The sequence below is a fragment of the Zalophus californianus genome, chromosome 17 (genome assembly GCF_009762305.2).
Source record: "Zalophus californianus isolate mZalCal1 chromosome 17, mZalCal1.pri.v2, whole genome shotgun sequence".
NCBI lineage: Eukaryota > Metazoa > Chordata > Mammalia > Carnivora > Otariidae > Zalophus > Zalophus californianus.
Genome location: NC_045611.1, coordinates 26,184,079 through 26,205,840, shown reverse-complemented (window position 1 = coordinate 26,205,840; position 21,762 = coordinate 26,184,079). Strand labels below are relative to the sequence as shown.

At 39.3% G+C, this 21,762-nt stretch overlaps 1 protein-coding gene across 1 annotated transcript in view; it reads right to left on the bottom strand.

The window, feature by feature from the left end:
• CNOT1 (CCR4-NOT transcription complex subunit 1) overlaps window positions 1-21,762 on the bottom strand; it is a 113,257-nt gene that overhangs the window by 62,076 nt on the left and 29,419 nt on the right. The window contains 7 exon segments of the mRNA XM_027618770.2: window positions 1,108-1,276; window positions 2,792-2,995; window positions 3,471-3,525; window positions 3,609-3,677; window positions 4,049-4,147; window positions 4,708-4,815; window positions 20,068-20,343. Of these exon segments, the coding sequence (XP_027474571.2) occupies window positions 1,108-1,276; window positions 2,792-2,995; window positions 3,471-3,525; window positions 3,609-3,677; window positions 4,049-4,147; window positions 4,708-4,815; window positions 20,068-20,169 (806 nt within the window). The 5' untranslated portion in view covers window positions 20,170-20,343.

The following is a 21,762-nucleotide window of genomic DNA, read 5'->3' as shown; positions in this document are numbered from 1 at the left end:
ACACCCAACAAATATACTTTCAAAAATAACTGGAAACTGGGTTTCTATGAAGAGTTTGAAAAACATTAAAAGTTATACTTAAAGTCAAAGCAGAACGCATTAATACCCTTATTTAACTCTCAAGAAAATACTGATAATCCACTTTATCACAGTCATAAGTGCTACTAACAGGGTGAAAGTATTTCCTTTGGTGTCCCTAACAAGAGAGAAAAACATTCAAGAGGCAGCTATGTTAAGGAGAAAAGGAAGGTTGTAGAAAACGAAGGCACAGTGGGGTACAGCGAGGGAAGAGAAAATTAAACACGTCAGGTAGGAAGTGATACAATTTCCATAAACACTTGCATCAATGCTCTCCCTCTCCCCCAAAAGCTAAAACTGTCTATCCTGGCAACTGGACTAGGAACCTCTGATTTCTAAATTTAAGAAACTAGGGGAGGAGAAGGAAATAAAAATTTAGCCACCAGAATATTTATACCTGTAACCAAAACTAATACAGGCATACCTGGGAGATTTTTGTGGGATTAGTTAGTTCCAGACGACCACAATAAATCAAATCAAATGAACTTTTTCATTTCCCGCTGTAAGTTATGTTTACACTATACTGTAGGTCTACTGCATGTGCAATAGCATTATGTCTAAACAAAATGTACATACCTGAATTAAAAATACTTTTTCACTAAAAATTGCTGCCGTCATCTGAACTTTCAGTGAGTTGTAATCACTGATGACAGATCACCATTAATTAATAAACACAGTAATGAAAAAGTTTGAAATATTGTGAGAAATTTCAAAATGTGACACAAAGACACAAAGCAATAAGCAAATGCTGTTGGAAAAATGGTGCCAACAGACCTGCCTGACATGGAGTTGCCACAAACTTCAGTTTGGGAAAAAAGTGCAGTATCTGTAAAGCACAATAAAATGAAGCATATAAAATGAGGCATGCCTGTATGTGGAAAATTAAATTTGGAAGCAAAAACTTTAGAAGCAATACTCCTCAGAGGCAAAGATGATGGCACATTAACTAATCTTAGGAACCGGCCTTAAAGAATTACATCATATGTGGCACGAAGAGTAATCAGAATTTTAATATGTTTTACTACCAACCTTGAACAAAAGCCATAGCCAACTTCCTGCATAAAATCAGCCAAGGAGCTCTCCATCATGGTTTTAGCTACCCCTCCGGAATCAGGCAGGATCCTGTCCATTAGAATGTCCCGTTTTTCAGGGTATAAAAGTGGTGCAAGCACCACAGGACAGCGTTCCTGGGGAAAATCTGAAGGAGAAAAAGAAGATTACAACTGCTATACTGATTAAAAACAAACTATCCCCATTTACTCTCTCTAAAAGCCCCCCAAACCTGAATCTTCCACAAGTTCATTTTCAAAGTTTTTTTCACTTTTTTCCAATCCAGCGAGCCCAAGTTATGACCTTAACACCAATTCCAAAATACGAATGTTTTCTCATCACAAAAATTGCCTGGGTATATTTGTAAGTTTTTGTATTAGGATCCCAATACCTAGTGACCATACTCTGGTTTCTCTTCAGATCGTATAAATCCTCCATCTTTTACTGATACGTAGTGACCAATTCACATCCTATATGTTACCTCAAATTTTCACAGTAGGACTCTCAGTTCCCATACAAAGAAGACATCAGAGATAATTAGAATATCACTATTTATTTCAATTACAGGAAAAAAAATTTTCACTGAGAAAGTTAATGCAGTTTAAAATTAAACTATATAGGGGCACCTGGCTGGCTCAAATGGCACAGCATGGGACTTTTGATCTTAGGATTTTGAGTTCAAGTCTCTCATTGGGTGTAGAGATTACTTAAATAAATAAACTTTAAAAAATTTTAAATTAAGGGGCACCTTGGGGCGCCTGGGTGCCTCAGTTGGTTAAGCAACTGCCTTCGGCTCAGGTCATGATCCCTGGGTCCTGGGATCGAGACTGGCATCGGGCTGCCTGCTCTGCGGGAACCCTGCTTCCCCCTCTCCCACTCCCCCTGCTTGTGTTCTCTCTCTCTCTCTCTCTGTCAATTAAATACATAAAAATTTTTTAATTAAATTAATTAATTAAGGGGCATCTGGGTCGCTCAGTTAAGTGTACAGCTCTTATTTTCATGTCAAGTCATGGTCTCAGAGTCCTGGAACTGACCCCTGAGCCCAGTGGGGAGTCTGCTACTCCTCTCCCTCTCCCTCTACCCTTCCCCCCAGCTGGTGTGCATTTTCTTTCTCTCTCAAATAAATAAATCTTTTAAAATATTTTTTTTAATTCAACTATAAAAAGTAACAGTGAAAATGGATAGTGGTTAGTGTATAATCCAAGATTTGTTTTAAAAAGACTACTCTTCTCTATAAAACAAAGATCAGAGAAAAGAAGAACATCAACAATAGGACCAGGAGTTATCTTAGCATAGCAATTCAAATAGCCCAAGAAGTAGAGTGGGCATATCAATAATGACCAATTTTTTTAAAGTAAAAAGGGTATGTCACAACAATGTAGTCTCCATCACCCTAAAGGAGAAAAAAAGACTACATGAAAACATACCAAGTCTTAACTGAGATTGTTATCTATAGATAACTGAAGTTATGTTCCTTTCCCATGAGGCTTTAATCACTTTCCTATGTGAAAGTGATTATCACAAAATTCCCTCTCTTAAAAAATTACCAACTTAAGTATAGAAAAGTAAATCATGGTCTTCACTTGTATTCTAAAATCCTTCTGTCTTATGTTTGTGTTCATCCAAAGAAATCATCTTTTGTAGGCAACAGACACTCCTTTACCTCTGCGCAGCGTCTTAAGAAAAGCGTCTATTTGTTCCTGTCCAACTCCAAAGGCTCCCTTCTGCCCAAAGAGGAGATGGGAGAGGAGGAGATGTAGGACCTCTATTGCTATATCTTGGAAGCCACCTTCTTGATTTCCACTGACGTCTGCGTCAATGTAAGAACGCAGAAGATCAGGAAGCTTCTGTTTGATAAACTGGGCAGCTGGAAGTCAGGTAAACCAAAAACCACAAGTTACTATTGCACCACAATAGGTAAAAAGTCCCATGAGAACACAGATGACCATCATTCTCAATCACCAACTCACCCCTCACCCTCTAACGTTTTCACAGCTGTAGTCGGCAGGTATAAAATAAGAGGCCAATTGCCAGGGGCGGGGGGGATGGAGAATTGTTCAGTGGGTATAGTGTTTCAGTTTTGCAAAATGAAGAAGTTTCAGACATCTGTTACACAATGTGAATACAGTTAACATTACTAAACTATACACTTAAATATGGTTATGAAGGTAAGTTTTATAATGTTTTTACCATACATACATACATTCATAAGACAGGCCAAAAGAAAATAATCTTAGATTATCTTACTCTCTAAATCTAATCTATGGAGCCTCAAGATTCAAAAACTCGTGGATTTTAAAGAAGTAACTTCACTACAGGATCTTTAAGAAAAAAGAACTTACCAAAACCTCTGAGATCTGAGCTGGAAGAATTTAAGAGGGCAAGGCCAAAAATTACCTGAAACAAGAGGGGTTAGATTGATGAAAGAGTCAAGTAACTGTAATTCCAATTTTGCCTATCTCTCTTATTAAATCACTTACCTCTTGTACTTTGCTTAACTTGAGAACTTTACTCAGTTGGGCAAATAAGTGGGGTGCAGGCTTTAAACTCTGAAACAAACCAAACTTTATTTTAAAACAAGAACTTAAAAAAAAAAGTAATTACAATTTTCAAGAATTTTTATAAACATATCTATTCACCCAATTATGGTGCTACACAGAAGTGACAGAATTCTGTAGTCATGATAGAAACAATACCCCATGTCCTAGAACTGTGAACTGACAATCTTAAGCCTTCACATGATCTGGTTTTAGTAAGTTTCTACTTATTATCAAACTGTCTTGATTTTGGTAGAAAACTGAAAAACCCCAAAGTAACTACTAAAATTTTTAAATTAAGACCTGTCATTATGAGATCAAGGTTTAAGGCCTTTTTAGGAAGTCACATTCTTAGGACTACTAAAGATAAAAGCAATACCAACCTTCTGATAGTGCAATGGATTATCAATGGCATAGGACAGCGTCGAGATAAAATTTGGCTTTGTGATCAGCGACGCACACTCCTGAATCAGAAACTGAGTCTTTAAAAATAAAAAGTGAATCTTCATTAGCACTAACATTCATCTTCACAAACAGACGTAGAGGTGCTCAGAACACTAATTGTATATTGTTTCTATACATTATCAAAATTACCTCTTTAAAAATCCCATTTAAACTACTTAGAGTCTACTAGCAGTAAGTTAACACCTACACCTCTACAGAATAGTTTCCCTTGACAAGATAACTATAAGAAACAATATAATAACAAACTATTACCAGACTGAAAATCAAGCCAAAGAAATTCTTTCTAGAAAAAAGAGCCCCTCTCTGCCTTGTCAAGCAAGACTTCCCCCACATTCCTGCTTCCTGCAAGCAGGTCTGATTCCCAGCAATCTAAGCCTGACCTAGGTAGCTATTAATGGTCTGCAGCCAGGCAGGAGAAGGGAAGGGCAAAAAAAAGGACAAGTCCCAACACCTTTTAGCCATTCAGGTAAAATTATCTCTGGATGTTCTGTAGGTGTCCTTTGCTACACAATGCCCAAAATGCAATTCACTAAAACAACTAGATCCAAGTAAACATAAACTCTGCAAGCCCCAATACCTGATGAAAATCTTTGCCACTGCTTTTACCATCGCCACTGAAATCCACATGCGAAAATAGGCAGCGTAATAAATGCCTGTCTGCCTCAGGACCGTGCCGATTCACAATCTAAAAAAACCAAAAATATGAATTTGTAGACACCATTAAGAAGGATTAAAAAAAAAAATCTCCAGGCAAAATCCCAAATTACATTAATTGTTCATTCTGAATAAGAGTTATAGGAATTAATGAAACAGAGAGACCAGTATTTTATGATTATGTTTTTTAAATGTTTCCTACAGTCACTGGCAAGAAAAAAAATAGAAGAAATTAATTACTCCATATAAATAACTGTGTGTACTTTGGTCGATATCTAAACCAAAACACCAAGTAGCATAAATGACATATAGTAACAATGCAGAGTTTTTGTTTTTTTAAGTTATAATGCAACAATTCTATAACTGGAGTTATGAAAATATCACTTTTTCTATGCATTATTTATGCCCTAAAAATGTAACTTGAAATCTCTCTAATACAACTGTAAACTCTTTCCAATAGCCTACAAGGCAACTCCCTAAAAAAAACAGTCTGGGGAGACGGGGTGGCTCAGTGTGTTAAGCATCTGGCTCTTGATCTCAGCTCAGGTCTTGATCTCAGGGTTTTGAGTTCAAGCCTCGCATTTGGCTCCACACTGGGCGTGGAGCTTACTTAAAAAAAGATAAATACACAAAAATAAAAAGTCTGATTTCGGTACTTTAGATGTTGCCCTCCAAGCTCCATTAGTTTCTTGCTGTTTCTCAAATTTACCAATGTCTGTACTTATTCTAATTAGAAAGCTTCAGTTATCTACACATGGGCTGTTCTCTCAGTTCCTTTCATAACTACATGACCAGCCCCGTCATCACCCCTTCACCCTGCTTTACTTTTCCCCATAGAGCTTATGACCACCTGGTAATTTCTGTTTATTTTCTATGTCCCTCACTAGACTTTAAATTGCACAAGAGAGGGAATTTGAATAGTTGTGCTCACCTCTTCACACCTAGAAAAGAGCTTAGCACACAGTAAGTAATCATTTGTTTATTAAATGCTTTTTAAAAATAATACAAATAATATTTTCTTACACTTTAGGCTAAGTATGATCTTGAGATTCTTTGGTTTAATCTTCAACAACTCTGCCAAAATTTACTGCAATTTTATAGATGAAGAGATGAACACTTTTATCAGACTACACGAGCCTTAAATCCCATAGTGGATGAGCTGAGAAATCAATTTATAGCCCAACTCCAAAGCCTATGCGCTTTCCACTGAACCATGATTATGTGGTACCTGGCTAAGTTATTTCAGTTTCAGTTTTCCCCATCCAGAAAATGCAGGGAGTTAAATAAGACCAATTTTTACTGTCCCACAGACATCTTACAGTTCCTTAAGGTCCTGTAAAAACAGATTATTTTTTCCTATCCCCCAGAATGCTAAAAACATCTTAAAGAGGCAATTCCAATTAATTAGGAATAAAATTACTTATGTTCCAACCAAATGGACCTCTCCCTCAAATGAACAAGAATATTTGGCTTTGGGGTGCCTAGGTGGCTCAGTTAAGCGTCTGCCTTTGGCTCAGATCATGATCCCAGAGTCCTGGGATGGAGCCCTGCATTGGAAATCTCTGCTCAGCAGGGAGCCTCCTCCCTCTCCCTGGCACTCTGCCTACTTGTGCGTGTGTGTTTGCGCGTGCACTCTCTCTGTCAAATGAATAAATAAATAAAATCTTTAGGAAGAAAAAAAAGAATTTCTGGCTTAACAAATATTTGAGTACATACTAGATATTATTCAATACAGCAGTAGAGACCAATGGGCTCTGTAGCTCTCATTAAGTATGTTCTCACAGGGGGAAAAAGTATGAAGAATTTCTGATAATATTAACTGTCATATAAAAAAACAAAACAAGGTTACGTGATATAGATAGGAGGGGAGAATGGTGCATCAGAAAGGCCTTCCCTAATGACGTAACATATAAGCTGAGACTTAAAATACTGAGGTGACAACGACCACAGATAGAGCTTGAGGAAAGACCATTTAAGGCAAAAAGTAAGTAGTATCCAAATGCATTTAATAACCAAAAAAAAGGTCACAGGGAATCAAGAGCCTAGATCACGGTTAAGGAACGTACTGACTTATCTGTTGCTGTTACACCAAACTAAAAACTGGAAGAGATATTCCACTACATTGTCAATGACCAAACAAACAAACAAAACAGAGGCACCTGGGTGGCTCAGTCAGTCAAGCGTCAGACTCCTGGTTTCAGCTTGGGTCATGATCTCACGGTTGTGGGATCAAGCCCCAGAACAGGCTCTGCACTCAGTATGGAGTTTGCTTCAGAGTCTTTCTCCCTCCTCCTCTGCCCCTCCCTGCTCGCGCATGCTCTCTCTCAAATAAAATCTTTAAAAAACAAAAAAATGTTGGGGCGCGTGGGTGGCTCAGTCGTTAAGCGTCTGCCTTCGGCTTGAATCATGATCCCAGGGTCCTGGGATAGAGCCCCCCATCGGGCTCCCTGCTCTGCAGGAGGCCTGCTTCTCCCTCCTCCACTCCCCCTACTTGTGTTCCCTCTCTCACTGTGTCTCTGTCAAATAAATAAATAAAACCAAGAACCCTAAGAAGTACAAACAATACCACATTATTACAGACAAAGATTTTTTTTTTAGAAAGTCCAGGTTGCAATGACTAAAAAATGTCACGCATAACTTACAGGGTGTGGTAGGATCAGAAGCTGTGTTTTTTTTTTAACTGTTAGGTAAACAGAACATTCATTCAGTGATACCATGCTGCCCTTCACTAGAAGCAACTGTTTTGTTTTGTTTTCTAAAACAAAAGTGCTATTTTAAAAGCATGATCTTGGGGGCGCCTGGGTGGCTCAGTCGTTGAGCATCTGCCTTTGGCGTGGATCATGATCCCAGGGTCCTGGGATAGAGCCCCCCATCGGGCTCCCTGCTCTGCGGGAGGCCTGCTTCTCCCTCCTCCACTCCCCCTACTTGTGTTCCCTCTCTCACTGTGTCTCTGTCAAATAAATAAATAAAATCTTTAAAAAAATAAAAGCATGATCTTGGATTGCAAAGATGTTGAAATAAGACCTTGATCCCACAAGATCAAGCCCTACGCATTTTCACTTAAAATTTCAACCATTCCACCCACTGGACAGGGGAGACCAGTAAAATAATTCAAAGTTTTAGTTAAGTACATTACAATCTGATAATAAAATCTTTAGGCTACATTAAAAATAAATTATATCAAATGCAATCTACAATACTTCTATAATGATGTGATCTGTGGCTAGAGTAACAAATTCTCATCTGGAAGTCACATATTAAGAGGGACATTAACAAACAGTGCATTTACAATGGTAGAGATTCAGAAAATCATGTGAAACGGTTAGAAAAATGGGGCACTATGTGCCCTAGAGAACACATGAGAAAGAATTAAAGACTTAATTGTGTGAAGGGTAATTACATGAAATAATAAATCTTATACAGAAAAAGAGCCTCAAACATTTATTTTAGCTCATTGTAAGAAAATTCCTAGTAAGGTTGTCCACAAATGGTAATGATTAATCTTATGAGGCAGTGAACTAACTTCCATAGTTCCTTTCTATTAATCCTTGTTAAATCTTTCTTTGGGTGGAATATTGATAAACCAGTTTTCTGATGATTTGTGCCTGCAACAACAACAAAAAAAAGCCCAAGATTTTACACAATTATAACGTACCAAGTTTGGGGGCGCCTAGCTGGCTCAGTTGGTTAAGCTGAAGTCATGATCTCAAGGTTATGAGATAGAGCCTTGAGCCCTGAGTTGGCTCTGCACTGTGCATGAAGCTTAAGATTCTCTCCCTCTCCCTCTGCCTCTACCCCTTCCCCACTTCAAAAAAAGTACCAGATTTTTTAAAATTTAAATTGAAGGCAATAACTCTCTACATTACAATGATCACAGTTTTAGACTCTAATATATTCTATAGAACTAATGAAGCATCTTCATATTTTTCTTACTTGTTAAACAATTTTAACTCAAAAATATTGATTCTATTTTTATTATATTATCTGTATGAATACTTTGGGTTACTTTATGAAAAACAGTGCATTTATTTGAAACAGTTTACTGGGGCGCCTGGGTGGCTCATTTGGTTAAGCGACTGGACATAGACTAAGCATTGGGCTCCCTCCTCAGCGGGGAGTCTGCCTCTCCCTCTTGTGCTCTCGCTCCCAAATAAATGAAAAATAAAATCTTTAAAAAGTTTACTATATTGAAAAAACATGAAAAAATTGTGCAGCAAATATAAAGGGTAGTTCTAACATGAAAATAATTTGAAGGACAAAACTTTCAAACTTCTAAGTAAAAAATGGTGGAACTTTAGTACTTTTTTCTGTTCTTGAATAACAAAAAACTTTTTAATTTCCACTTCCAATAAAACACTCTTGAAAGGGGCACCTGGGTGGCTCCGTTGTTAATAGTCTGCCTTCGGCTCGGGTCATGATCCCAGGGTCCTGGGATCGAGCCCCACATCAGGCTCCTTGCTTAGCGGGAAGCCTGCTTCTCCCTCTCCCGCTCCCCCTGCTTGTGTTCCTGCTCTCCCTCTCTCTCTCTCTGAAACATATTCTTGAAAAAAGTCATCCAGAGAGAAAAGGAAGATAGCTCATTATTACCACTTCAGATGACAGACCAAATGAGAATTCTGAGACTGGTAATTCCAGAAATAAAAATGTCTAGGACTGATAAATGTCCCAAAACATGTATCATTATCCTTTATTCAAGTGATGAAACTGGGGCAAGATGAGCCATTAAGAGAGACTATCCATTTAGAAACCTAGATCAACTACTTTAAAAAACGACAACCAGAAACCACATTTCTACTGATGTAACGTTTGGTGATTAACATAATTAAAAAAAAACTAAATTGCTTTTTGAGTAAAAGTTGTTTTACAGATTTAACTTTGGGAACAAAAGTTTTACCTAATTACCAAACAAAATTAAATTATTAAAAAAGTATTCCCTAAATACTGAAAGTAACACGAAAACAATGAAGCCAAAGCTATATCCAGTTGGTGGTACAACTACGCCAAGAACTACTCTAAATAACTTTATTAATTTGATGGTACATCTCTAGTGAGATACACAGCCATATCTCATTTTATTGCACTTCACTTTACTGCACTTTGCAGGTAATGTTTTTTGTTCAAATTAAAGGTCTGTGGCAACTGCTATCAGTGCCATTTCTGCAAAAGCACTTGCTTATTGCTTGTCTCTGTATCACATTTTGGTAATTCTCACAATTATTTCAAATTTTCCCATTATATATTTTTTTTAAATTTTATTTATTATTTTTTTAGGATTTTATTTATTTGACAGAGAGAGAGACACAGCGAGAGAGGGAACACAAGCAGGGGGGAGTGGGAAAGGGAGAAGCAGGCTTCCCACTGAACAGGGAGCCCTATGCGGAGCTCGATCCCAGAACCCTGGGATCATGACCTGAGCTGAAGGCACACGCTTAACGACTGAGCCACCCAGGTACCCCAAGATTTCATTTATTTGACAGAGAGAAACACAGTATGAGAGGGAACACAAGCAGGGGGAGTGGGAGAGAGGGAGAGGGAGAAGCAAAGCAGGCTTCCCGCTGAGCAGGGAGCCCAACGTGTGGCTCGATCCCAGGACCCTGAGATCACAACCTGAGCTGAAGGCAGATGCTTAACACCCAGGTGCCCCTTCCCATTATATTTCTTATGCTGATCTGTGATCAGTGATCTTTTATGTTACTACTGTATTTGTTTTGGGGCACCATGAACTACGTCCATATAAGACAGCAAACATAATAAAGGTCATATGTTGTGATTACTCCACCAACTGGCTGCTCCCCCAAACTTTCCCTCTGTTACCTGAGACACAGCAATATTGAAATTAGACCAGGCCTCCTAAGTGTTGAAGAGTGAAACTTATCTCACTTGAAATAAAAAGACAGAAATGATTAAGGTTAGTTGAGAAAGGCATGTTGAAAGTCAAACAGGCCAAAACTAATCCTCTTGTGCCTAAGTTAGCCAAGGTATAAATGCAAACAAAAAATTTCAAAGTAAATTAAAAGTGTTACTCCAGTGAACACACAATGATAATAACATAGCAGAAGAGTCTTATTGCTGGTATGGAGAAAGTTTTTGTGGTCTACATAGATCAAACCAGCCACACCATTCCCTTAAGCCAAAGCCTAATACAGAGCAAGGCCTTAACCTCTCTTCAATTGTATAAAGCCTAAAATAGGTGAGGAAGCTGCAGAAGAAAAATGTGAAGCTAGCAGAGGTTGGCTCATGGGGTTTAAGGAAAGAAGCAGTCTCCATAAAAATACAAAGTGAAGCAAAGGCTGATATAGAAGCTACAAGTTGTTCAGAAGATCTGGCCTGATAATGAAGGCAGCTACAGTAAACAGATTTTCAATGCAGATGGAAAAAGACTTCTATTAGAAGAGATGCCATTTAGGACTTCCACAGGTAGAGAGAAGTCAATGCCTGCTTCAGAGGACAGGCTGACACTCTTGTTAGGGACTAATGCAGCAGGTGACTGTAAGCTGAAGCCAAAGTTCACTTACCATTCTGAAAATCCTAGGGCTCTTACAAATTATGCTAAATTGACTCTGCCTGTGCACTATGAATGGAACAAAACCCTGGAGGACAGCACATTTGTTTACAACATGGTTTACTGAATATTTGAAGCTAACTGTTGAGACATACTATTCAGAAAGAGATTTCTTTCAAAATATTACTGATCCTTGACAATGCACGGTCACCCAAGAGCTATGATGAAGATGTGTAACAAGATTAATGTTGTTTTCATGTCTGCTAACACAGTATCAATTCTGCAGCCCATGGATCAAGTAGTCATTCCGACTTTCCAGGCTTACTATTTAAGAAGTACAATTCTTGGGGCGCCTGGGTGGCTCAGTCGTTGGGTGTCTGCCATCCGCTCAGGCCATGATCCCAGGGTCCTGGGATCGAGCCCCGCATCGGGCTCCCTGCTCAGCGGGAAGCCTGCTTCTCCCCCTCCCACTCCCCCTGCTTGTGTTCCCTCTCTCACTGTGTCTCTCTCTGTTCAAATAAATAAATAAAAATCTTAAAAAAAAAAAAGGAAAGAAATATGTTTCTTAAAGCTAGAGCCACTACAGGTAGCAGTATCTTTAATGGATCTGGTCAAAGTAAACTGAAAACCTTCTGGGAAGGATTTACCATTCTAGATGCCATCCAAGAAGAACATTCATAATTCATGGGAAGAGGTCAAAATATCAACATTAACAGGAGTTAATGGAAGATGATGATTCCAACCCTCAAGGATTACTTCAGGGTTGTTGGAAGAATTCAGTGGAAAAAGTAACTGCAGATGTGGTAGAAAAGAGAACCAGAACTGGAAGTAGGGCCTGATGATGTAACTTAACTGCTGCAATCTCATGATAAAACTTTAACAGATGAAGAGCTGATTCTTTTGAATGAGCAAGAAATTTTCTTGAGATGGAATTTACTCCTGGTGAAGATACTGAATGACAACAAAGTTTAGAATATTACATAAACTTAGCTGATAAAGCAGCAGAAGGATTTGAGAGGGCTAAAATATATTTTTAAGATTTATGTATTTATTTGAGAGAGAAAGCATGCACAAGCCCGAGGAGAAGCAAAGGAAAACGAACAGCAGACTCCACGCTGAGTGGACCTGAGCCAAAATCAAGAGTTGGATGCTCAACCAACTGAGCCATCCAGGTGGCCTAGGACTGACTCCAATTTTGAAATAAGTTCTACTGTCGGTAAAATGCCATCAAAGAACATCACATGCTACAGAGAAATCATTCATGAAAGGAAGAATCAATCAATGTGGCAAACCGTACTGTTGTCTTATGTTAAAAACTGCCACAGCCACTCCAACCTTCAGCAACCACCACCCTGGCTAGTCAGCAGCCATCGACAGAAGGCAAGACCTCTCACGGGCAAAAAGATTAACTTTGCCGAAAGCTTATATGATGGTTAACATGTTTTAGCAATAAAGTATTTTTTAATGGAGGTATGCACACTTTTTAGACATAATGATAGTACATACTTAATAGGCTATACTACAGTATAAATGGGACTTTTAAATTTCACTTGACTCACTTTATTGCAATGGTCTGGAACCAAACTCACATTATCTCTGTGATATGCCTAGGGATACCTCTGGCATACCCTAAGGTTTCCCCTTCCCCCCTACCTCCCAAAAAAGTAAACTATTTTCCATAATCATAGTGCTGTTAACAGTGTCACGACTGTTAGTCTGAAACTCTTGATTGTGCAGTGTGGAACAGAATAAATGATTTTTTTAAATCACTGAAAACTGGGATTTTGTGCATGGGGAAAAACGGGAAGAGATTTCAGATCATGAACTGAAGATGAAGTGGGAATATCAGTAGTATCAGTTTGAATTCATGGTCTATTTTCTCTTTAGCTCTGTCCACTAAAAGGCCTAATAATGAACAACTGATCATCAGTAAGCAGTACAAGTGTTGAAATAACTTTCTAGGCCCAAAATGGTGCCATTCCTGCCCAGGATACCATGTCAGCAAACCAAAACTTAGATAACTTTCGAGTCCCTGTAAATGTTCCACTTGACCAGAAATGCAGCATATTCAGGTGAACCCAAAGGCCAAGCCAACTCTGGGCCTTCTCACCTTAAACAAGGTTGACTTATGTGACCCCAGCCAACCAGATGTTTCACATTTGTCTCTTGTTTTTTATTTGTTATTCTATAAAAATAGCTTCTTGCCTTCTGCCCCACTTTGCAGTTCTCCTAAAGGGAATGTTCAGTTAATGAAGTACTAAATAAAATTTGTTCGCATCACCTAAACTCTTTCTTGAATCACTTTTTAACTCGAGGATGATCTCCATATACCATTTCCCACTAAAATAAAACCAAGCTAATACCAGGTTGTAAGCAAAATATACACAAGATGAATCTAGAATATTTTAGTTTCCAGTGTTTCTGAAATGACATCAAGGACTATAAATACTACAAAAACAGGGGCAGGGGGGTGGGAGGATGGGTTAGCCCGATGATAGGAGGGCACATATTGCATGGAGCACTGAGTGTTATGCACAAACAATGAATCATGGAACACTACATCAAAAACTAATGATGTACTGGGGGCACCTGGGTATCTCAGTCGTTAAGCGTCTGCCTTCAGCTCAGGTCATGATCCCAAGGTCCTGGGATTGAGCCCCACATCGGGCTCCCTGCTCTGTGGGGAGCCTGCTTCTCCCTCTCCCTCTCCCCCTGCTTGTGTTCCCTCTCTCGCTGTGTCTGTCAAATAGAATACATAAAATCTTAAAAAAACTAATGATGTACTGTATGATGACTAACAAAATAACATAAAAGAACTTAACATAAAATAAATAGGGGGATGGGGCGCCTGGGTGGCTCAGTTGGTTAATCGACTGCCTTTGGCTCAGGTCATGATCCTGGAGTCCCGGGATCGAGTCCCACATCGGGCTCCCTGCTGAGCAGGGAGTCTGCTTCTCCCTCTGAACCTCTTGCCTCTCATGCTCTCTATCTCTCATTCTCTCTCTCTCTCAAATAAATAAATAAAATCTTTAAAAATAAGTAAATAAATAAATAGGGGGACAAAGGACTCCAAAGCCAACAAGAATAAACATTCACTGGCCAAAGAATTTCATCAGTAATACTTTTCAACTGACTCAGATATATCAAATATGTTAAAAATACATGAGTTCCTGGGGCACCTGGGTGGCTCAGTCTGTTGAGTGACTGACTCTTGATTTTGGCTCAGGGCATCATCTCGGGGTCGTGGCATGGAGCCCCACATGGAGCTCTGCAGTCAGAGGGAAGTCTGCTTGGGATTCTCTCCTCTCCCTCTGCTCCTCCTCCCATCCACATGTGTACACACACACATGCTCGCTCTCTAAAAAAATAAGCCTTAAAAAAAAAAAATACATGAGGGGCGCCTGGGTGGCTCAGTCATTAAGCGTCTGCCTTCGGCTCAGGTCATGATCTCAGGGTCCTGGATCGAGCCCGCATCGGGCTCCCTGCTCTGCGGGAAGCCTGCTTCTCCCCCTCTCCCACTCCCTCTGCTTGTGTTCCCTCTCTCACTCTGTCTCTCTCTGTTAAATAAATAAATAAATCTTTAAAAAAAAAATACATGAGTTCCTAAGAATACTAAAAGCCTCATATATTGGTCATGTTTGGAAGATGCTAGGAAAACTCACTTTGAAAACTGGTAAATAAAGAATCAAGCACTGATCTTGCCCTTCCTATATACAATGTACCTCAGGTAACCATATAGTTGGTAAGGGCAAGTTTCCCTTTACAGAACTATGTCAACAACGTGTAACAGTGGGACACCTGGGTGGCTCAATCAGTTATGCGTCTGCCTTCAGCTCAGGTCATGATCCCAGGGTTCTGGGATTGAGCCCCACATCGGGTTCCTTGCTCAGTGGGGAGTCTGCTTCTCCATTTCTCTGCCTGCTGCTACCCCTGCCTGTGCTGTCAAATAAATAAATAAAATCTTAAAAAAAAAAAAACAACGTGTGGTACACAGCAGATACTTAAAGAGTAGCTGCATAAAATTGTTAGGACACACTCTGACCAACACAACTTTCAGAATTTACCAAATAAAGGATAAAAGGGTAAGTCTTCACTGATGAGGTGTTACTGGATTTATTTCTTCAAAAAGAGAATGAAGGACTTAAAGGACCCTGAAATTCAGATTGAGGAGGTTAGATTTTGTTCCCTACTAAAAGGACCCCTGAAGGTATTAGAACAATGAACTTAAGCACTGTAATTCATCAAAGCAGCATTAATTGCAATAAACCCTATAAGCATACAAAGCTGGTATTACAATGTACTATATACAATGAAATACTACATGAAAAGAAAAAAAATCGAATAGGAACTGAGTAATTCCAAGAATTGAGCTTTTCCATTAGCAAGGAAAGAAGAGTGGCCCAAGCTTGAATTTCAAAGAATCTATCCTACAAATAAGCTAACACATACATATAAAAAAAAATAACAGCACTGTCAATAGCAAAAACAAAAAACAAAGTATATAACCTAAATGTCCATCAATAGTAAAACAAATTATGATTCATCCATATAATGGTTTCCTATATAGCCTTAAAAGAAACTTTTTATGTATAGAGTAAGGAATTATTTTTTTTTTAAGTTAGGCTCCATGTCCAATTGGGCTCGAACCCACGACCCTGAGATCAAGAATCGGATGCTCTACTGACTGAGCCAGTCAGGCACCCCAAGAATAATTTCTAAGATAGACTGGTAAGTTAAAAAAGAAACGGGGGGGGGGGGCACCTGAGTGGCTCAGTCAGTTAGGCGGCTGCCTTCGGCTCAGGTCATGATCTCAGGGTCCAGGGATGGAGCCCCGCATCAGGCTCTCTGCTCAGCTGGGAGTCTCCTTCTCTGTCTCCCTCTGCCACTCCCCCTGCTTGTGCTCTCTCGCTCATTCTCTCACTCTAATAAATAAATAAAATTTTTAAAAAAAGAAAGAAAGAAAGAAAGAAAAGAAAAAAAGAAACAGGAACACCTGGGTGGCTCAGCCAGTTAAGCGTCTGCCTTTGGCTCAGGTCATGATCCCAGGGTCCTGGGATCAAGTCCCGCATCAGGCTCCTAGCTCAGTGGGAAACCTGCTTCTCCCTCTGCTTGTGCTCTAACAAATAAATAAGATCTTTAAAAAATAAATAAATAAAATTAAAAAGAAACAATCAAGATACAGAAAACGATCATATGCCAACATATGAAAAAAGAATGTAAAGTATTTTACTATGTTTTCTTTTTAACTTTTTAAAAATAGTTTTACTTGGGTGCCTGGTGGCTCAGTTGGTTAGCGACTGCCTTCGGCTCAAGTCGTGATCCTGGAGTCCCGGGATGAGTCCTGCATCGGGCTCCCCTGCTCGGCGGGGAGTCTGCTCCTCCCTCTGACCTTCCTCCCTCTCATGCTTTCTCTCTACCATTCTCTCTCTCAATAAATAAATAAAAATCTTAAAAAAAAAAAAAGTTTTACTTAACATGATTCAGCTTTGTCAGAGTAATATTTTAAGGGCGCCTGGGTGACTCAGTCGTTAAGTGTCTGCCTTCAGCTCAGGTCATGATCTCAGGGTCCTGGGATCGAGCCCCGCATCAGGCTCCCTGCTCCACGGGAGGCCTGCTTCTCCCTCTCCCACTCCCCCTGCTTTTATTCCCTCTCTTGCTGTCACTGTCAAATAAATAAAATCTTTGGGGAAAAAAAAGATATTTTAATATTTTCTATGTCCAAGTATCTTTGGAAGAACAGTTAAGAAATAGCAAACACCAGTTGCCTGTGGGCAGAGAAAAACTGGGTAGCTGGGGTAATCAGGTCAATATATTATGCTTTAAAAATAAAATTAGGGCAGGGCGCCTGGATGGCTCAGTTGGTTAAGCGACTACCTTCGGCTCAGGTCATGATCCTGGAGTCCCGGGATCAAGTCCCACATTGGGCTCCCTGCTTGGCAGGGAGTCTGCTTCTCCCTCTGACCTCTTCCCTCCTCGTGCTCTCTATCTCTCATTCTCTCTCTCTCAAATAAATAAATAAAATCTTTTAAAAAATTAAATAAAAATAAAATAAAATTAGGGCACCCAGGGGCACCTGGGTGGCTCAGTCAGTTAAGCATCTGCCTTCGGCTTGAGTCATGATCCCAGAATCCTGGGATGAAGCCCTGCATTGGGCTCCCTGCTCAGCAGGGAGTCTCCTTCTCCCTCTGCCCCTCACCCCGCTAGTGCTTTCTCCCTCTCAAATAAATAAAATCTTAAAAAAAAAAAATTAGGGTGCCTAGGTAGCTCAAATGGTTAAGTGTCCACCTTCAGCTCAAGTCATGATCTCCGGGTTCTGGGATCAAGCCCCCACATTGGGCTTCCAGCTCAGAAGGGAATCTGCTTCTCCTTCCCCCTTCCTCTCACCCCCCCGCGCCCCCACTCGTGCTCTCTACCTCTCGCTATCTCAAATGAATAAAATAAAAATTAAACTACAACCTCTACACACACACACCCCAAAAACAAGGAAAAGAGAAAAAAACCTCCCAATTCTTAGATTTAGCTCAAATAATTAGGCACCTATTTCATTTACAAGCTTGTTCTTATGTACTACCTACCTTATATAACAACTGTAATTTATAATGTAGAAAGGAGAATTTGCATTTTTAAAAAAAATTATGACAGGAACTGTACTAGGTACTCTTAACTTCACTTAATCCTAACAAGGATGTCAAATTTTTATATTATCCTTATTCTGCAGATGAGGAAAATAAGGTTCAGAGAAGTTACCTACTGTCACACAACTACTAAGATTTAATTTAACAATATATAGAATTTTAATATGATACTCCATTTATTAATGAGAAGAGGGTACCATCACTACAACTAAGGTATACTATCTAACTTTCATAAAGATTGAATGAAATGCTTTACAAGTCAAACCTATACTTGAGAATAATTTTTTTTTTGAGAACAATAATTTTTAAGAATTGGGGGGGTCAGGACATGTGGGTGGTTCAGTCAGTTAAGCGTCCGTCTTCAGCTCAGATCATGATCTCAGGGTCCTGGGATCGAGTCCCTCATTGGGCTCCCTGCTCAGCAGGGAGTCTGCTTCTCCCTCTCCCGCTGCCCCTCCTCCTGCTCATGAGCACACTCATGCTCTCTCTCAAATGAATAAATAAAATCTTCAAAAAAAACAAATAGGGGGCGCCTGGTTGGCTCAGTCGTTGAGTGTCTGCCTTCGACTCAGGTGATGACCCCAGAGTCCTGGGATCGAGCCCCGCATCGGGCTCCCTGCTCAGCAAGGGGGCCTGCTTCTCCCTCTCCGACTCCCCCTGCTTGTGTTCCCTCTCTCGCTGTGTCTCTGTCAAATAAATAAATAAAATCTTTTAAAAAATTAAAAAATAGTGCGCCTGGGTGGCTCAGTTGGTTAAGCGACTGCCTTCGGCTCGGGTCATGATCCTGGAGTCCCGGGATCGAGTCCCATATCGGGCTCCCTGCTTGGCGGGGAGTCTGCTTCTCCCTCTGACCCTCTTCCCTCTCGTGCTCTCTATCTCTCATTCTCTCTCTCTCAAATAAATAAATAAAATCTTTAAAAATAAATAAATAAATAAATAAATAATAAATAAATAAAAATTGGAGGGATCGGCAAAAAATTGGGGGGCAAAGGATTTGAACTGACATTTCTCCAAAGATACACAAATAAGCACATGAAAAGATGTTCATCCTTAGCTACATTATCGAAACAATGTTTCGATACCCACACCCACTAGAATGGGTATAAACAAAAGACATAAAATAACCAATGTTAGTGAGGTTGAGGAAAAATCGGAAACCTCATAGACTACTTGTGGAAATGAAAAGTGATCCGGTGCTCTGGATAACATCTGGCAGCTCTTCAGAAAGTTAGAGTTACCATATAACCTAGCAATTCCATTCTTTGGTATATACCCAAAACCTGAAAACAAATATCCATCCAAAAACTTATAAATGTTGAAAGCTACACTACTCACAACAGCCACAAAATGGAAATAAATTAAATATCCAATTGACAGATAAACTGTAGAATATCCATAGAACTACTGTTCATTATTATAAATAATATTCATACAGTATTATTATTACTCATAAAAAGAAATGAAGTACTGACAAAGACTCCAACATGGATGAATCTTTTTCTTAAGGGGGGGGGTGAGGGAGAGAATCTTAAGCAGGCTCCATACCCAGCAGAGAGCCCAACGAGCGGCTCAATCTCACGACCCTCAGATCATGACCTGAGCCAAAATCAAGAGTCGGACACTTAACTGACTGAGCCACCTAGGTGCCCCAAAAGGACAGATGAATCTTGAAAGCACTGTGCTAAGTGAAAGAAGGCAGACACAAAAGGCCACATCTGGTATGATTGCATTTATATGAAATGTCCAGAAAGGCAAATCCATAAAAGTGGAAAGATCAGGAGGGAGGAGGAAATGGGAGAGCAACTGCTAATGGATTCAAGTATTTCTTTTTGAGGTGATGAAAACACTCTGGAGTTAGATTGTGATGATTAAGTAACTCTGTGAATCTACTAGAAACTACTGAATTGCACATTTTATAAGGGTGAGTTTTACAGTTTGTGAGGTATATCTCAACTTTAAAATGTAGATAAGAAAAAGATAAGACTAAACCAAATCAAGTATTTCATAACTTTTATAGAAAAATTTTAGATCTGTGACCCCTTAAAAAAAGACAGGGTAAAATTTTTTATATATTAAAGCTGAGGAGAACATTCTTCCTACCACATGCTCATTCCTTTAATGGCACTTGCTTTCTAAGTTTACTCACATGCTGTATTTCCTGCTGGCTGGCTCGGTAGTTTTTCTTGGTTAAATTGTCCACCAGGTAGCTGATTTGAGACAAGGCCAGCGAGAGCGAGTCAAGATTCATTGCTGGTTGGGGCGGAAGCAGGCGGCCGAGCCCGGCGCAAAATCACCATTATTCCCCTTTAGTCACCTCAGAGGCAGGTTAATGCTTTCTTTGTAATTAGCCTATATCTGATGTCTGTACAGTGTCTTCAGTTCTTCTTTACCAGAGGTATTACTCTGTTCTGAAACATGGCACCTGTTTTAAAAAAAGGATAAAAAGCAGACTTTTAAATTAGTTTTTTATTAGGGGAAAAAGAGTTAATCATCTCTCCATCTTAGTACCTGAAATACCACTAAGGACTTAGGAAAAAAAGAAATTAGTATGTCTCAACCACTAATTACAGAGGATGCCAAGTCTGAAAATTATGTAGGGCCAGTATAAAAAGAAAATACCCCCCCTTAAAAAGTAGTTTAGCAAGACAACCTATAATATTTGGATGTCTATTTTTATCTACTTCGAAATGATTATTTATACTATACCCTTTAGAAACAGCAGGAAAGGACTTAAAATTAGGGTTGGTGGAAAGAAACGCTCTTCTGACATTTTCTGTTCCTCTTCCCACAGTATCTACAACCTATTTACAAGATCCCATTTATTAACTTTTATTCCTTATGTATTGCTTCAGAATCAGATAATTTGGTCCTACAGCTGTACCTTAGGGTATATGTTTTAGGTATTTGAATTGCTGTCTTAAAGGCAAGTAAGGGCTTCAAACCCAAATTCCTTCCCACATTGTTGAAAATTTTACTAGGAAGATTTAGAAAAGGAAGGCCCAAAGCAGAAAAATGACAGGATGCTTACCAGTTTAATTCCAACTGTGGGCTGAGTCAGAGGAACTCTTCTGTATTACAAAAAAAGGGGGGGAACCCTACAAGTTTTTCTTACAATTCACCAAGTACTGCTGCTGAAACAAAAATCTTTGAAAACAAAGAGCTGAACTTACGCACAGCTTCATGCTCTGAAATCAGCTCATAATTTCATTACAATCAGAAAATTCACAAAGATCAAAAGACCCTCTTAAGGGCATTTAAAAAAAATTACCTTTAACAGTTTCTTTTCTTTTAAGATTTTATTTTTTTTATTTGACAGAGAGAGAGGGAACACAAGAAGGGGGAGTGGGAGGGCGCCTGGACGGCTCAGTCGTTAGGCGTCTGCCTTCGGCTTGGGTCATGATCCTAGGGTCCTGGGATTGAGCCCCGCATCGGGCTCCCTGCTCAGCGGGGAAGCCTGCTTCTCCCTCTCTCACTCCCCCTGCTTATGTTCCTTCTCTTGCTGTGTCTCTCTCTCTCTGTCATATAAATAAATAAATAAATAAATAAATAAATAAATAAATAAATAAATATCTTAAAAAAAAAAAAGAAGGGGGAGTGTACCAAGGTATTTTTTGTTCATTCTAAAGTAATAACATTTGAGAAGTTAAAGACAAAATGTGTTTCTACCTATCCATTACATGCAACTAAACTTGCCTGCTATAAATCTTAGAGAAGTTTTCTTCATGTTCTGGTCATAGCATATTTTCTATATCAGACTAGTAAAACATTCAAGTTTGAGGACATACTATAGTAAGAATACAGGCAAAGAGGACTCACCAGACTGTTAACAACAGTATTAGGT